At 46.3% G+C, this 16,420-nt stretch overlaps 1 protein-coding gene across 3 annotated transcripts in view; it reads left to right on the top strand.

Moving 5' to 3' along the window:
* The window catches only part of LOC110515626 (kinesin-associated protein 3), a 66,690-nt gene extending 55,491 nt beyond the window's left edge, over positions 1-11,199 (top strand). For 2 of the 3 annotated variants that reach the window (XM_036986765.1, XM_036986767.1), the window contains exons 19-21: positions 11-92; positions 3,885-10,338; positions 10,682-11,199. In XM_036986765.1, the coding sequence (XP_036842660.1) occupies positions 11-92; positions 3,885-3,993 (191 nt within the window). In that variant the 3' untranslated portion in view covers positions 3,994-10,338; positions 10,682-11,199. Of the gene's footprint in view, positions 1-10; positions 93-3,884; positions 10,365-10,681 lie in introns of all 3 variants that reach the window. The other variant, XM_036986766.1, reaches the window with a different exon arrangement.
* The last annotated feature ends 5,221 nt before the right edge of the window (positions 11,200-16,420 follow it).

Consider the following 16,420-nt stretch of genomic DNA (forward strand, 5'->3'; position numbering starts at 1 on the left):
CTGTGTCTAGACGGGATCACCCCTGCGTCAGGAGCGGTCAGTCCAGACTTCTTCAGTGATCCCTACGCACAGAATGGAGACGGACAACACGGGTACGATCGTGAGACAAACTTTAACATTCCCAAACACTATTGATTCTTCTCACACATACACACTCACCCTTTACATGTCATCCATCTAGTACACTCTTCCAGTATACCTTCTACTCTGTTAGTATCGAACACCCTGGAGGGTAGGGTCTAACATAGGGTCTAACACCTTGGAGGGTAGGGTCTAACACCTTGGAGGGTAGGGTCTAACACCTTGGAGGGTAGGGTCTAACACCTTGGAGGGTAGGGTCTAACACCCTGGAGGGTAGGGTCTAACACCCTGGAGGGTAGGGTCTAACACCCTGGAGGGTAGGGTCTAACACCCTGGAGGGTAGGGTCTAACACCTTGGAGGGTAGGGTCTAACACCTTGGAGGGTAGGGTCTAACATAGGGTCTAACACCTTGGAGGGTAGGGTCTAACACCTTGGAGGGTAGGGTCTAACACCCTGGAGGGTAGGGTCTAACATAGGGTCTAACACCTTGGAGGGTAGGGTCTAACGCCTTGGAGGGTAGGGTCTAACATAGGGTCTAACACCTTGGAGGGTAGGGTCTAACACCTTGGAGGGTAGGGTCTAACATAGGGTCTAACACCTTGGAGGGTAGGGTCTAACATAGGGTCTAACACCTTGGAGGGTAGGGTCTAACACCTTGGAGGGTAGGGTCTAACACCTTGGAGGGTAGGGTCTAACATAGGGTCTAACACCTTGGAGGGTAGGGTCTAACATAGGGTCTAACACCTTGGAGGGTAGGGTCTAACACCTTGGAGGGTAGGGTCTAACACCTTGGAGGGTAGGGTCTATCACCTTGGAGGGTAGGGTCTAACACCTTGGAGGGTAGGGTCTAACGCCTTGGAGGGTAGGGTCTAACGCCTTGGAGGGTAGGGTCTAACGCCTTGGAGGGTAGGGTCTAACGCCTTGGAGGGTAGGGTCTAACACCTTGGAGGGTAGGGTCTAACACCTTGGAGGGTAGGGTCTAACATGGAGCTAACGCCTTGGAGGGTAGGGTCTAACGCCTTGGAGGGTAGGGTCTAACACCTTGGAGGGTAGGGTCTAACACCTTGGAGGGTAGGGTCTAACACCTTGGAGGGTAGGGTCTAACACCTTGGAGGGTAGGGTATAACACCTTGGAGGGTAGGGTCTAGCACCTTGGAGGGTAGGGTCTAACACCTTGGAGGGTAGGGTCTAACACCTTGGAGGGTAGGGTCTAACACCTTTGAGGGTAGGGTATAACACCTTTGAGGGTAGGGCCTAACAACTTTGAGGGTAGGGTCTAACACCTTGGAGGGTAGGGTCTAACATTGGGTCTAACATAGGGTCTAACACCTTCGAGGGTAGGGTCTAACGCCTTGGAGGGTAGGGTCTAACGCCTTGGAGGGTAGGGTCTAACACCTTGGAGGGTAGGGTCTAACACCTTGGAGGGTAGGGTCTAACATAGGGTCTAACGTCTTGGAGGGTAGGGTCTAACGCCTTGGAGGGTAGGGTCTAACGCCTTGGAGGGTAGGGTCTAACACCTTGGAGGGTAGGGTCTAACACCTTGGAGGGTAGGGTCTAACACCTTGGAGGGTAGGGTCTAACACCTTGGAGGGTAGGGTCTAACACCTTTGAGGGTAGGGTCTAACACCTTTGAGGGTAGGGTCTAACACCTTGGAGGGTAGGGTCTAACATTGGGTCTAACATAGGGTCTAACACCTTGGAGGGTAGGGTCTAACGCCTTGGAGGGTAGGGTCTAACGCCTTGGAGGGTAGGGTCTAACGCCTTGGAGGGTAGGGTCTAACGCCTTGGAGGGTAGGGTCTAACACCTTTGAGGGTAGGATCTAACACCTTTGAGGGTAGGGTCTAACACCTTGGAGGGTAGGGTCTAACATAGGGTCTAACACCTTGGAGGGTAGGGTCTAACGCCTTGGAGGGTCGGGTCTAACACCTTTGAGGGTAGGGTCTAACACCTTGGAGGGTAGGGTCTAACATAGGGTCTAACACCTTGGAGGGTAGGTTCTAACATTGGGTCTAACATAGGGTCTAACACCTTGGAGGGTAGGGTCTAACACCTTGGAGGGTAGGGTCTAACACCTTGGAGGGTAGGGTATAACGCCTTGGAGGGTAGGGTCTAACACCTTGGAGGGTAGGGTCTAACACCTTGGAGGGTAGGGTCTAACACCTTGGAGGGTAGGGTCTAACACCTTGGAGTTTAGGGTCTAACACCTTTGAGGGTAGGGTCTAACACCTTGGAGGGTAGGGTCTAACATAGGGTCTAACACCTTGGAGGGTAGGGTCTAACACCTTGGAGGGTAGGGTCTAATGCCTTGGAGGGTAGGGTCTAACACCTTGGAGGGTAGGGTCTAACACCTTGGAGGGTAGGGTCTAACTTAGGATCTAACACCTTGGAGGGTAGGGTCTAACACCTTGGAGGGTAGGGTCTAACACCTTGGAGGGTAGGGTCTAACATAGGGTCTAACACCTTGGAGGTTAGGTTCTAACACCTTTGAGGGTAGGGTCTAACACCTTTGAGGGTAGGGTCTAACACCTTTGAGGGTAGGGTCTAACACCTTTGAGGGTAGGGTCTAACACCTTGGAGGGTAGGGTCTAACATAGGGTCTAACACCTTGGAGGGTAGGTTCTAACAGGGTCTAATATAGGGTCTAACACCTTGGAGGGTAGGGTCTAACACCTTGGAGGGTAGGGTCTAACACCTTGAAGGGTAGGGTCTAACATAGGGTCTAACACCTTGGAGGTTAGGTTCTAACACCGTGGAGGGTAGGGTCTAACATAGGGTCTAACACCTTGGAGGGTAGGGTCTAACTTAGGATCTAACACCTTGGAGGGTAGGGTCTAACACCTTGGAGGGTAGGGTCTAACACCTTGGAGGGTAGGGTCTAACATAGGGTCTAACACCTTGGAGGTTAGGTTCTAACACCGTGGAGGGTAGGGTCTAACATAGGGTCGAACACCTTGGAGGGACGGGTCTAACATAGGGTCTAACACCTTGGAGGGCAGGTTCTAACATAGGGTCTAACACCTTGGAGGTTAGGTTCTAACACCGTGGAGGGTAGGGTCTAACATAGGTAATCCCTCTTGTTTATTATCTAGCTGTTGGTGTGGTAACGTGGCCTGTCGGTCTGTCGTGGTGGTAATTGAGGCAGAGTGGAGTTGTGGTCAGAGTGCCTGTCGGTCTGTCGTGGTGGTAGTGCTGGTAATGGTGGTAGTGGAGGCAGAGTGGAGCTGTGAGGTGAAATGTGTTGAATGAGGCTGGGAGGCTTGGTTGCCGTAACGATGGTGTGTTGAATGAGGCTGGGAGGCTTGGTTGCCGTAGCGGTGGTGTGTTGAATGAGGCTGGGAGGCTTGGTTGCCATAACGATGGTGTGTTGAATGAGGCTGGGAGGCTTGGTTGCCATAACGATGGTGTGTTGAATGAGGCTGGGAGGCTTGGTTGCCGTAACGATGGTGTGTTGAATGAGACTGGGAGGCTTGGTTGCCATAACGATGGTGTGTTGAATGAGACTGGGGGCTTGGTTGCCGTAGCGGTGGTGTGTTTGTAAGCCGTGGGAACACGTCTAGATTGACCATAACATCACTGTGTCACATCTTCTTTCTTCTGTTATCCTCTTGGCTTACACACACACACACACACACACACACACACACACACACACACACACACACACACACACACACACACACACACACACACAGGATTCAGGTGAAGGAGAGCCATCTTGTTTTTCCCTTCCGTCCTAACACACATTGAAACTCCTTGCGTTTGATAACTTTGTAATATTTCTATATGTTTGTCTCTCTCCAGTGGAGGAGCTGATGGGTTTGACCTGACCACGGGGACATCGAGCCGACCGGCCACCGGCTTCGGCTTCAGACCAGACGAGCAGTTCTACGACTACACTTCTTCCAGATAAACCTTCCCTTTCACATAGTCTGACCAATCACCATCCACTATAAACACTGACCAATCCCCTTCACAAAGTCTGACCAATCACCATCCACTATGAACACTGACCAATCCCCCTTCACATAGTCGGCCAATCACCATCCTCTATGAACACTGACCAATCCCCATCCACATTGTCTGACCAATCACCATCCACTACGAACACTGACCAATCCCCATCCACATCCACATAGTCTGACCAATCACCATCCACTATGAACACTGACCAACCCCCATCAACACTTAACACTGACCAACCCCCATTCACTATGAACACTGACCAATCCCCATCCACATAGTCTGACCAATCACCATCCACTATAAACACTGACCAATCCCCATCCACATAGTCTGACCAATCACCATCGACTATGAACACTGACCAATCCCCATCCACATAGTCTGACCAATCCCCATTAACACCATCCACATAGTCTGACCAATCACCATCCACATAGTCTGACCAACCCTCATCAACACTTAACACTGACCGACCCCCATCAACACTTAACACTGACCAACCCCCATTCACTATGAACACTGACCAATCCCCATTCACTATGAACACTGACCAACACCCATTCACTTTGAACACTGACCAACCCCCATTCACTATGAACACTGACCAACCCCCATTCACTATGAACACTGACCAACCCCCATTCACTATGAACACTGACCAACCCCCATTCATTATGAACACTGACCAACCCCCATTCACTATGAACACTGACCAACCCCCATTCGCTATGAACACTGACCAACCCCCATTCACTATGAACACTGACCAACCCCCATTCACTATGAACACTGACCAACCCCCATTCACTATGAACACTGACCAACCCCCATTCATTATGAACACTGACCAACCCCCATTCACTATGAACACTGACCAACCCCCATTCACTATGAACACTGACCAATCCCCATTCACTATGAACACTGACCAACACCCATTCACTATGAACACTGACCAACACCCATTCACTATGAACACTGACCAACACCCATTCACTATGAACACTGACCAACCCCCATTCATTATGAACACTGACCAACCCCCATTCATTATGAACACTGACCAATCCCCATTCATTATGAACACTGACCATTCCCCATTCACTATGAACACTGACCAATCCCCATTCACTATGAACACTGACCAACACCCATTCACTATGAACACTGACCAACCCCCATTCACTATGAACACTGACCAACCCCCATTCACTATGAACACTGACCAATCCCCATTCATTATGAACACTGACCAACCCCCATTCACTATGAACACTGACCAACACCCATTCACTATGAACACTGACCAACCCCCATTCACTATGAACACTGACCAACCCCCATTCACTATGAACACTGACCAATCCCCATTCACTATGAACACTGACCAACACCCATTCACTATGAACACTGACCAACCCCCATTCACTATGAACACTGACCAACCCCCATTCACTATGAACACTGACCAACCCCCATTCACTATGAACACTGACCAATCCCCATTCACTATGAACACTGACCAATCCCCATTCACTATGAACACTGACCAACCCCCATTCACTATGAACACTGACCAACCCCCATTCACTATGAACACTGACCAACCCCCATTCACTATGAACACTGACCAACCCCCATTCACTATGAACACTGACCAACCCCCATTCACTATGAACACTGACCAACCCCCATTCACTATGAACACTGACCAACCCCCATTCACTATGAACACTGACCAACCCCCATTCACTATGAACACTGACCAACCCCCATTCACTATGAACACTGACCAACCCCCATTCATTATGAACACTGACCAACCCCCATTCACTATGAACACTGACCAACCCCCATTCACTATGAACACTGACCAACCCCCATTCACTATGAACACTGACCAATCCCCATTCACTATGAACACTGACCAACACCCATTCACTATGAACACTGACCAACACCCATTCACTATGAACACTGACCAACACCCATTCACTATGAACACTGACCAACCCCCATTCATTATGAACACTGACCAACACCCATTCACTATGAACACTGACCAACCCCCATTCACTATGAACACTGACCAACACCCATTCACTATGAACACTGACCAACCCCCATTCACTATGAACACTGACCAACCCCCAACCCCCATTCACTATGAACACTAGGTGTGCCTAACTAGTGTTAGTGATGTAGGGTGTGTCAGGACACAGATCAATGAGTTAGTGATGTAGGGCGTGTCAGGACACAGATCAGTGTGTTAGTGATGTAGGGCGTGTCAGGACACCGGTCAGTGTGTTAGTGATGTAGGGCGTGTCAGGACACCGGTCAGTGTGTTAGTGATGTAAGGCGTGTCAGGACACCGGTCAGTGTGTTAGTGATGTAGGGCGTGTCAGGACACAGATCAGTGTGTTAGTGATGTAGGGTGTGTCAGGACACAGATCAGTGTGTTAGTGATGTAGGGCGTGTCAGGACACAGATCAGTGTGTTAGTGATGTAAGGCGTGTCAGGACACAGATCAGTGTGTTAGTGATGTAAGGCGTGTCAGGACACAGATCAGTGTGTTAGTGATGTAGGGCGTGTCAGGACACAGATCAGTGTGTTAGTGATGTAAGGCGTGTCAGGACACAGATCAGTGTGTTAGTGATGTAAGGCGTGTCAGGACACCGGTCAGTGTGTTAGTGATGTAAGGCGTGTCAGGACACCGGTCAGTGTGTTAGTGATGTAAGGCGTGTCAGGACACCGGTCAGTGTGTTAGTGATGTAAGGCGTGTCAGGACACCGGTCAGTGTGTTAGTGATGTAAGGCGTGTCAGGACACCGGTCAGTGTGTTAGTGATGTAAGGCGTGTCAGGACACCGGTCAGTGTGTTAGTGATGTAAGGCGTGTCAGGACACCGGTCAGTGTGTTAGTGATGTAAGGCGTGTCAGGACACAGATCAGTGTGTTAGTGATGTAAGGCGTGTCAGGACACCGGTCAGTGTGTTAGTGATGTAAGGCGTGTCAGGACACAGATCAGTGTGTTAGTGATGTAAGGCGTGTCAGGACACCGGTCAGTGTGTTAGTGATGTAAGGCGTGTCAGGACACCGGTCAGTGTGTTAGTGATGTAAGGCGTGTCAGGACACCGGTCAGTGTGTTAGTGATGTAAGGCGTGTCAAGACACCGGTCAGTGTGTTAGTGATGTAAGGCGTGTCAGGACACCGGTCAGTGTGTTAGTGATGTAAGGCGTGTCAAGACACCGGTCAGTGTGTTAGTGATGTAAGGCGTGTCAGGACACCGGTCAGTGTGTTAGTGATGTAAGGCGTGTCAGGACACCGGTCAGTGTGTTAGTGATGTAAGGCGTGTCAAGACACCGGTCAGTGTGTTAGTGATGTAAGGCGTGTCAGGACACCGGTCAGTGTGTTAGTGATGTAAGGCGTGTCAGGACACCGGTCAGTGTGTTAGTGATGTAAGGCGTGTCAGGACACCGGTCAGTGTGTTAGTGATGTAAGGCGTGTCAGGACACCGGTCAGTGTGTTAGTGATGTAAGGCGTGTCAGGACACCGGTCAGTGTGTTAGTGATGTAAGGCGTGTCAGGACACCGGTCAGTGTGTTAGTGATGTAAGGCGTGTCAGGACACCGGTCAGTGTGTTAGTGATGTAAGGCGTGTCAGGACACAGATCAGTGTGTTAGTGATGTAAGGCGTGTCAGGACACCGGTCAGTGTGTTAGTGATGTAAGGCGTGTCAGGACACAGATCAGTGTGTTAGTGATGTAAGGCGTGTCAGGACACCGGTCAGTGTGTTAGTGATGTAAGGCGTGTCAGGACACCGGTCAGTGTGTTAGTGATGTAAGGCGTGTCAAGACACCGGTCAGTGTGTTAGTGATGTAAGGCGTGTCAGGACACCGGTCAGTGTGTTAGTGATGTAAGGCGTGTCAGGACACCGGTCAGTGTGTTAGTGATGTAAGGCGTGTCAAGACACCGGTCAGTGTGTTAGTGATGTAAGGCGTGTCAGGACACCGGTCAGTGTGTTAGTGATGTAAGGCGTGTCAGGACACCGGTCAGTGTGTTAGTGATGTAAGGCGTGTCAGGACACCGGTCAGTGTGTTAGTGATGTAAGGCGTGTCAGGACACCGGTCAGTGTGTTAGTGATGTAAGGCGTGTCAGGACACCGGTCAGTGTGTTAGTGATGTAAGGCGTGTCAGGACACCGGTCAGTGTGTTAGTGATGTAAGGCGTGTCAGGACACCGGTCAGTGTGTTAGTGACTATTGAAAACAATTCTGCAGTATCCATCATGATTTCCTGACTTTACGTATCTTCTGTCTGCTAATAATGCAAGCTGACAGCCATATAGATGTTTTGGGTTTTTTATACGCTCGATTTACTGAATTGTTTACTGAATGTATTATTGGAATGTTTTTATTGTTCAGGCAATGCTTTGGTAGGTGCAAATATCACGTTAGATGTTGCCTTTTTATTTCAACATGAAGTCGCACAGGGTTTAAATTATGTTTTGTAGACATTTACATGTTTATATTATCACACAAATCACACACACGTCTGCATGAATATGACTTAAAACTAAGGACCACTGAATCATGAATATAAAGATGGTCATCTAAATAGAAGGTCAGTGCAGGCTACTAAGGTAGGCTTGAAACCACGTGGATTTAGAATTAAAGGTACTACGCATGTATGTGTTTTATTTTCGAATTGTAATTTCACAAAATGTCCATAATATATCTGCACCAATAGTGGAATGATAGTGTTTAACAGGATTACTTAACCGATAGTGTTGTGATTGGCTGTGATATACATTTTTTTTGTTTTTCTACCACCAGAGAGGGAATCTGTTGTAAAAAAAAAAAAATGGGAAAGTTGTTTTGACTTTGTGGCTGTGTTATCTAGTAACATTCCACACAAGTAGGAATTTCCTGGTTGCAAATATTCAACACTGTTGGCTCAATTTCAATTTATGTGAGAAAATAAGTACTGAATAGTGAAGGGAATCATTGTACCATCTACATCACTGTGAACTATCTTTACAATAACAAAAAATTTTTTTTTTTGGAAGCTGGTGGATCAAAACCGAAAGTTAAAGGCTCAGGCGTCAGTCTCCATCATGTTACAGGGAAGTAGAATGCAGAGAAGGGGGAGATTTGTTTTGAATGCAACATAAAGCTGTTGCAGTTCCCCCACCTTCCACACGGGGGGAGACATTCAGAATGTAGCACCTTTTTAAGTTCTTCTTCTTATATTTGCATGAACAGACAAACCACTCATGTTGTCAGCTTTGGCTCAAGGATCACGCTACTCTAGCTATATTTAACATAACCTCACATGCTCTTCAAGGCTACTGCTATTGTCTGCTTGAGTGCTGCATTTAATCACCATCAAGTACTCAATACACTGTAGAGTGCATACCTTGTGTAACTACACGTAACAAAAAATAATAGTGCACTAGTTAACTATGTATAATGTGTATATATACTAATCTACTTCCCACTCCATACTGGCCTGGTATTGACTACACTATCTAGCTAAGTACCTCTCCTTACTGGGCTAAACTAGCTGGCTAGCTGAACTTGGCTAGTTTTAGTCCTCATTGCCAAACATCATATATATACTGCACCCTCATTTCCTGTACACTTAACCCTTTTTTAAAGCGACTATTTGTTGATTAAATCAGAATTGATTAATACCAGGAATGAACAAGTTAATTTACGTACAAAAATAATCATTATAAAGCAACTGTACAGAGTGCCAATGGCTACAATGAATGGTTAAATGACTTTCAGGCACGAAGGATTAACAGAGCTCCTCCTCGCCTTCTCTATAGCGCTAGTGGTGACCGAGTCCATGATTTTTCGAGTCGACTCCTGGTATCAGAGTCGTTGGAGTCGACTCTCTCTCGACAATGCTCTAAACCAGGGGTATTCAAATCTTACCATACGAAGTCTGGCGCCTGCTGGTTTTCTGTTCTTCCTGATAATTAATTGCGCCCACCTGGTGTCCCAGGTCTAAATCAGTCCCTGATTAAAAAACGCAATGGAACGGGCTTCGGGGTCCAGAGTTGCGTTTGAGGGCTCTAAATAATGCTGTGTAACTGACTGTCTAGAATTCGAACAATATTCTACATTCTAAAAGTTGGCCCAACAGTCTAAATATATGGCTTTGAGACCGAGACAGTGTTAACCAGGTGGTATTGCATTACTATATTGATGGTGGTAGACAGCGGCGGCAGTAGGTGGCGGCGGCAGTAGGCGGCGGCAGTAGGCGGCGGCAGTAGGCGGCAGCGGCAGTAGGTAGAGGCAGTAGGCGGCGGCAGTAGGTAGAGGCAGTAGGCGGCAGCAGTAGGCGGCGGCGGCAGTAGGTAGAGGCAGTAGGCGGCGGCAGTAGGCGGCAGCAGTAGGCGGCGGCGGCAGTAGGCGGCGGCGGCAGTAGGTAGAGGCAGTAGGCGGCAGCAGTAGGCGGCGGCGGCAGTAGGTAGAGGCAGTAGGCGGCGGCAGTAGGCGGCAGCAGTAGGCGGCGGCGGCAGTAGGTAGAGGCAGTAGGCGGCAGCAGCAGTAGGTAGAGGCAGTAGGCGGCGGCAGTAGGCGGCAGCAGTAGGCGGCGGCGGCAGTAGGTAGAGGCAGTAGGCGGCAGTAGGTAGAGGCAGTAGGCGGCGGCGGCAGTAGGTAGAGGCAGTAGGCGGCGGCAGGAGTAGGCAGCGGCAGTAGGCAGCGGCAGCAGTAGGCGGCAGGATACACTTTTTATAGCCACTTCCTGTTCTGTGGCACAATTCACCATTAATTACTTCTGTTGCTGGTTGACAATAGTGCTTTATTTGATATGTTGATATGTACAGTACTTTCTGTTAGAGGTTACTTATTTTCTCAGTTTATATTAAATATGATTTTATATTAGAGCTTTTGTTTACTGTTTGTTTTATAATAGTCATGTTTATTATTTTCTTACTTGTATTTAAAGTATGTGTTACTTTATTGTGTTACTGAGGGCAGCACAGTAGTGTATTTGATGTGAGAACAGTGCCTGAAGCTAATAGGAACTACTGTAAACCACTGCTTTAGCATTCTCTACTGCTGTGAAGGACCTTATAAAACCATGAGGGATTTATTGGTGTGGACTGTGAACATTAGTGCAATTAAAATCACTGTTCAAATTGATTTCTGATTTCTGATTTTTCTTAATAAAAAAAATATGAACTATAAAGTATTTAATTTGAATATAATATTATGGCCATGCATAATTGATCAGGACAATTCCCTTTGATTGTGAACAAACATCAGTAGCACAAACAATTGAAAACACTGAAATGAATGTTAATGCTGGGGAGAGTTGAGCCACCCTTGTTCTAGGAAACTGTGAAGGAAGAAACCACATGGAAAAACTGGAAAGCTCAGGTGGGATTATCTGCCTGCCGACAGACAATACTTAGCGCCTCTGAACAGAGTGTCAAATCAAATCAAATGGTATTGTTTTAGTCACATGCGCCGAATACAACAGGTGTAGACCTCAGAGTGAAATGCTTGAAGTCCCTAACCAACAGTGCCGTTACAAAACATATATGGGCGGCAGCGTAGCCTAGTGGTTAGAGCGTTGGACTAGTAACCGGAAGGTTGCAAGTTCAAGGTACAAATCTGTCGTTCTGCCCCTGAACAGGCAGTTAACCCACTGTTCCTAGGCCGTCATTGTAAATAAGAATTTGTTCTTAACTGACTTGCCTGGTTAAATAATAAATAAAAAATAAATAAAAGTAACAAGTAGTTAATTTTAAAGAGCTGCAGTAAAATAACAATAGCGAGACGATATACAGGGGGTACCGAGTCAATGTGTGGTTAGTTATGAGACTATATACAGGGGGTACCGGTACCTAGTCAATGTGTGGGGACACTGGTTAGGCGAAGTAATTTAGGTAATATGTGTGTACATATTACCTAAATTACCTCGACTAACTGGTGTCCCCATACCATTCAACAGTTTAGGGTCACTTAGAAATTCCTTGTTATTGAAAGAAAAGCGCTTTTTTTTTGTCCATTTAAAATAACATCAAATTAATCAGAAATACAGTTGTAAATGACTATTGTAGCTGGAAACGCCTGATTCGGCCCATTATCAGCAACCATCACTCCTGTGTTCCAATGGCACGTTGTGTTGGCTAATCCAAGTTTGTTATTTTAAAAAGGCAAATCGATCATTAGAAAACCCTTTTGCAATTATATTAGCACAGCTGAAAACTGTTGTTCTGATTTAAAAAAGCAATAAAACTGTCCTTCTTTAGACTAGTTGAGTATCTGGAGCATCAGCATTTGTGGGTTTGATTACAGGCCAGAAACGAATAACTTAAATCTGAAACTCGTCAGTCTATTCCTGTTCTCAGAAATGAAGGCTATTCCATGCGAGAAATTTCCAAGAAACTGAAGATCTTGTACAACACTGTGTACTACTCCCTTCACAGAACAGCGCAAACTGGCTCTAACCAGAATAGAAAGAGTGGGAGGCCCCGGTGCACAACTGAGCAAGATGACAAGTACATTAGAGTGTCTAGATTGAGAAACAGACGCCTCACAAGTCCTCAACTGGCAGCTTCATTAAATAGTACCCACAAAACACCCGTCTCAACGTCAACAGCAAAGAGGCAACTCCAGGACGCTGGCCTTCTAGGCAGAGTTGTGAAGAAAAAGCCATATCTCAGACTGGCCAATAAAAATAAAATATTTAGATGGGAAAAAGAACACAGACACTGGACAGAGGAACTGTGCCTAGAAGGCCAGCATCCCGGAGTCGCCTCTTCACTGTTGACGGTGAGACGTTGCACTCTGGTTTTGTGATGAAATGTGTATGCGTAGTTGAACTTATCCCGCCGCTGTGTGACTGTTGTCTTTATGTTGTCAAGGCCTTATTGTATATCACTGTGGCATTTAATGGGTTATAGAGCAAACAGCGTAATTATCACAACCTAGGTTGTGTTATGGATTTTTTTACTGGCTTGGCTTGGCTTCCTCAGTGATTTTACACCACTGCTGCATATAAAGTGTTGGTCCCATGTTTCATGAACTGAAATAAAAGATTCCAGAATGTTCCGTACGCACAAAAAGCTCAAATTGTGTGCAGAACTTTGTTTTACGTCCCTCTTAGTGAGCATTTCTCCTTTGCCAAGATAATCCATCCACCTGACAGGTGTGGCATATCAAGAAGCTGATTAAACAGCGTAAAAGGACATTCTAAAATGTGTACAGACGTCTCAAGTTTTGAGAGAGCGTGCAATTTGAATGCACAGAGATACTGTAACGAGATCCTGAGGCCCATCGCCGTGCCATTCATCCTCCACCATCACCTCATGTTTCAGTATGATAATGTACAGCCCCATGTCACAAGGATCTGGCCACAATTCCTGGAAGCTGAAAATGTCCCAGTTCTTCCATGGTCTGCATACTCACCAGACATGTCACCTATTGAGCATGTTTGGGATGCTCTGGATCGACGTGTACGACAGCGTGTTCCAGTTCCCGCCAATATCCAGCAACTTCGCTCAGCCATTGAAGAGGAATGGGACAACATTCCACAGGCCACAATCAACAGCCTGATTAACTCCATGTGAAGGAGATGTCGCGCTGCATGAGGCAAATGGTCACACAAGATACTGACTGGTTTTCTGATCCACACCCTACCTCTTTATTAAGGTATCTGTGACCAACAGATGCAGATCTGTATTCCCAGATCTGTATTCCCAGTGAAATCCATAGATTTAGTGTCTAATGAATCCATCTAAATTTACTGATTTCCTTAGATGAACTGTAAATCTTTGAAATTGTTGCATGTTGCATTTATAATTTTTTTCAGTGTAGTTTGTCTAGATTCCAATGTTAGCTAGCTAGCTGGATGACTGCTCTGTTGCTATTTTGTAGAAAGCCCTTGTTGAAACTAGCCAGATGGCCACTGCTAGATAACTACCTAGCAAGATGACTAGGAAACAATTTTATTCATTCTCTATAATCCCATACTGCCAGGCCATAGCCAAATGTTTAGCTAGGTACAGTCGTTAATGTTAGCATATTCGCTAGCTAGCTAAGGACACTGCACTAACTCAGCAGCTAACACAGGCTGCTGTGTCATGGAAACTAATCCATTGTGATGTAATTATAATGCCAATACTAGCTACAGCTAGCTTTTGTAGTAAGTATTTAGTGTTGTGTGCATTGCAGCGGTGCACTTAGCTGGCTACCATCCCATAGCCTACATTGCATATGAAGTGTGACTGTCTCATGTCATTTAACTGTGGATGTACAAGAGAAAATTTCCAATTTTTTTCCTTTTTGTTGTCACACCTGTTGACTCCCCCCACGTGGGGGTTTGTGCTCTCTGATTGGCTCAAAGTCAAGTTGTTGGCCACTGACGAGCATTGCGATTCTACAAGTAGAAATGGCAGGTTCATCGCTACTGGGTCGTCATGCAGCAGCCACTGCTTGGAACGGCCTCTCACTGTGATCAGTACCCATCCTAGTCTATAGGCATTCATGCTTTAGCTTTAAAAAAAAGATATTTTTTGTTGTTGGTGTTAGAGGTTTTATGATGCTTGTACCTTAACCAAAGTAGATCATTTTAAGATGGTTCTACAATCAGTTATGGTTTCTATAAGCTTCAATATGAGCTACAATATGAGGTCCTAAACCAGTTATGGTCTCTATAAACTACAATATGAGGTCTTAAACCAGTTATGGTCTCTATAAACTACAATATGAGGTCCTAAACCAGTTATGGTCTCTATAAGCTACAATATGAGGTCCTAAACCAGTTATGGTCTCTATAAGCTACAATATGAGGTCCTAAACCAGTTATGGTCTCTATAAGCTACAATATGAGGTCCTAAACCAGTTATGGTCTCTATAAGCTACAATATCAGGTCCTAAACCAGTTATGGTCTCTATAAGCTACAATATGAGGTCCTAAACCAGTTATGGTCTCTATAAGCTTCAATATCAGGTCCTAAACCAGTTATGGTCTCTATAAGCTACAATATCAGGTCCTAAACCAGTTATGGTCTCTATAAGCTACAATATCAGGTCCTAAACCAGTTATGGTCTCTATAAGCTTCAATATCAGGTCCTAAACCAGTTATGGTCTCTATAAGCTACAATATCAGGTCCTAAACCAGTTATGGTCTCTAAAAGCTTCAATATCAGGTCCTAAACCAGTTATGGTCTCTATAAGCTTCAATATCAGGTCCTAAACCAGCTATGGTCTCTATAAGCTACAATATGAGGTCCTAAACCAGTTATGGTCTCTATAAGCTTCAATATCAGGTCCTAAACCAGTTATGGTCTCTATAAGCTATAATATGAGGTCCTAAACCAGTTATGGTCTCTATAAGCTACAATATCAGGTCCTAAACCAGTTATGGTCTCTATAAGCTTCAATATCAGGTCCTAAACCAGTTATGGTCTCTATAAGCTTCAATATCAGGTCCTAAACCAGCTATGGTCTCTATAAGCTACAATATGAGGTCCTAAACCAGTTATGGTCTCTATAAGCTTCAATATCAGGTCCTAAACCAGTTATGGTCTCTATAAGCTATAATATGAGGTCCTAAACCAGTTATGGTCTCTATAAGCTACAATATGAGGTCCTAAACCAGTTATGGTCTCTATAAGCTTCAATATCAGGTCCTAAACCAGTTATGGTCTCTATAAGCTACAATATCAGGTCCTAAACCAGTTATGGTCTCTATAAGCTACAATATCAGGTCCTAAACCAGTTATGGTCTCTATAAGCTTCAATATCAGGTCCTAAACCTAGAATGAAAGTGCATCCTTGTAGCTGTGTGGGCTAATATAGTCAAAATATTTGCCTTGGGGTAAATTGAGCCAATGGCCATGGGTAAATTGAGCCAATGGTCATGGGGTAAGTTGAGCCAATGGCCATGGGGGAAGTTGAGCCAATGGCCATGGGGGAAGTTGAGCCAATGGCCATGGGGGAAGTTGAGCCAATGGCCATGGGGGAAGTTGAGCCAGTGGTCATGGGGGAAGTTGAGCCAATGGCCATGGGGGAAGTTGAGCCAATGGCCATGGGGGAAGTTGAGCCAATGGCCATGGGGGAAGTTGAGCCAGTGGCCATGGGGGAAGTTGAGCCAGTGGTCATGGGGGAAGTTGAGCCAATGGCCATGGGGGAAGTTGAGCCAGTGGTCATGGGGGAAGTTGAGCCAATGGCCATGGGGGAAGTTGAGCCAGTGGCCATGGGGGAAGTTGAGCCAGTGGCCATGGGGGAAGTTGAGCCAATGGCCATGGGGGAAGTTGAGCCAGTGGCCATGGGGGAAGTTGAGCTAATGTAAGTGTTTTCTTCCCAAGTGTCATGCAAGGCATTATCTCTGAGATATGAGGTAACAGGGTC

Source organism: Oncorhynchus mykiss, chromosome 8 (genome assembly GCF_013265735.2).
Source record: "Oncorhynchus mykiss isolate Arlee chromosome 8, USDA_OmykA_1.1, whole genome shotgun sequence".
NCBI classification, from domain to species: domain Eukaryota; kingdom Metazoa; phylum Chordata; class Actinopteri; order Salmoniformes; family Salmonidae; genus Oncorhynchus; species Oncorhynchus mykiss.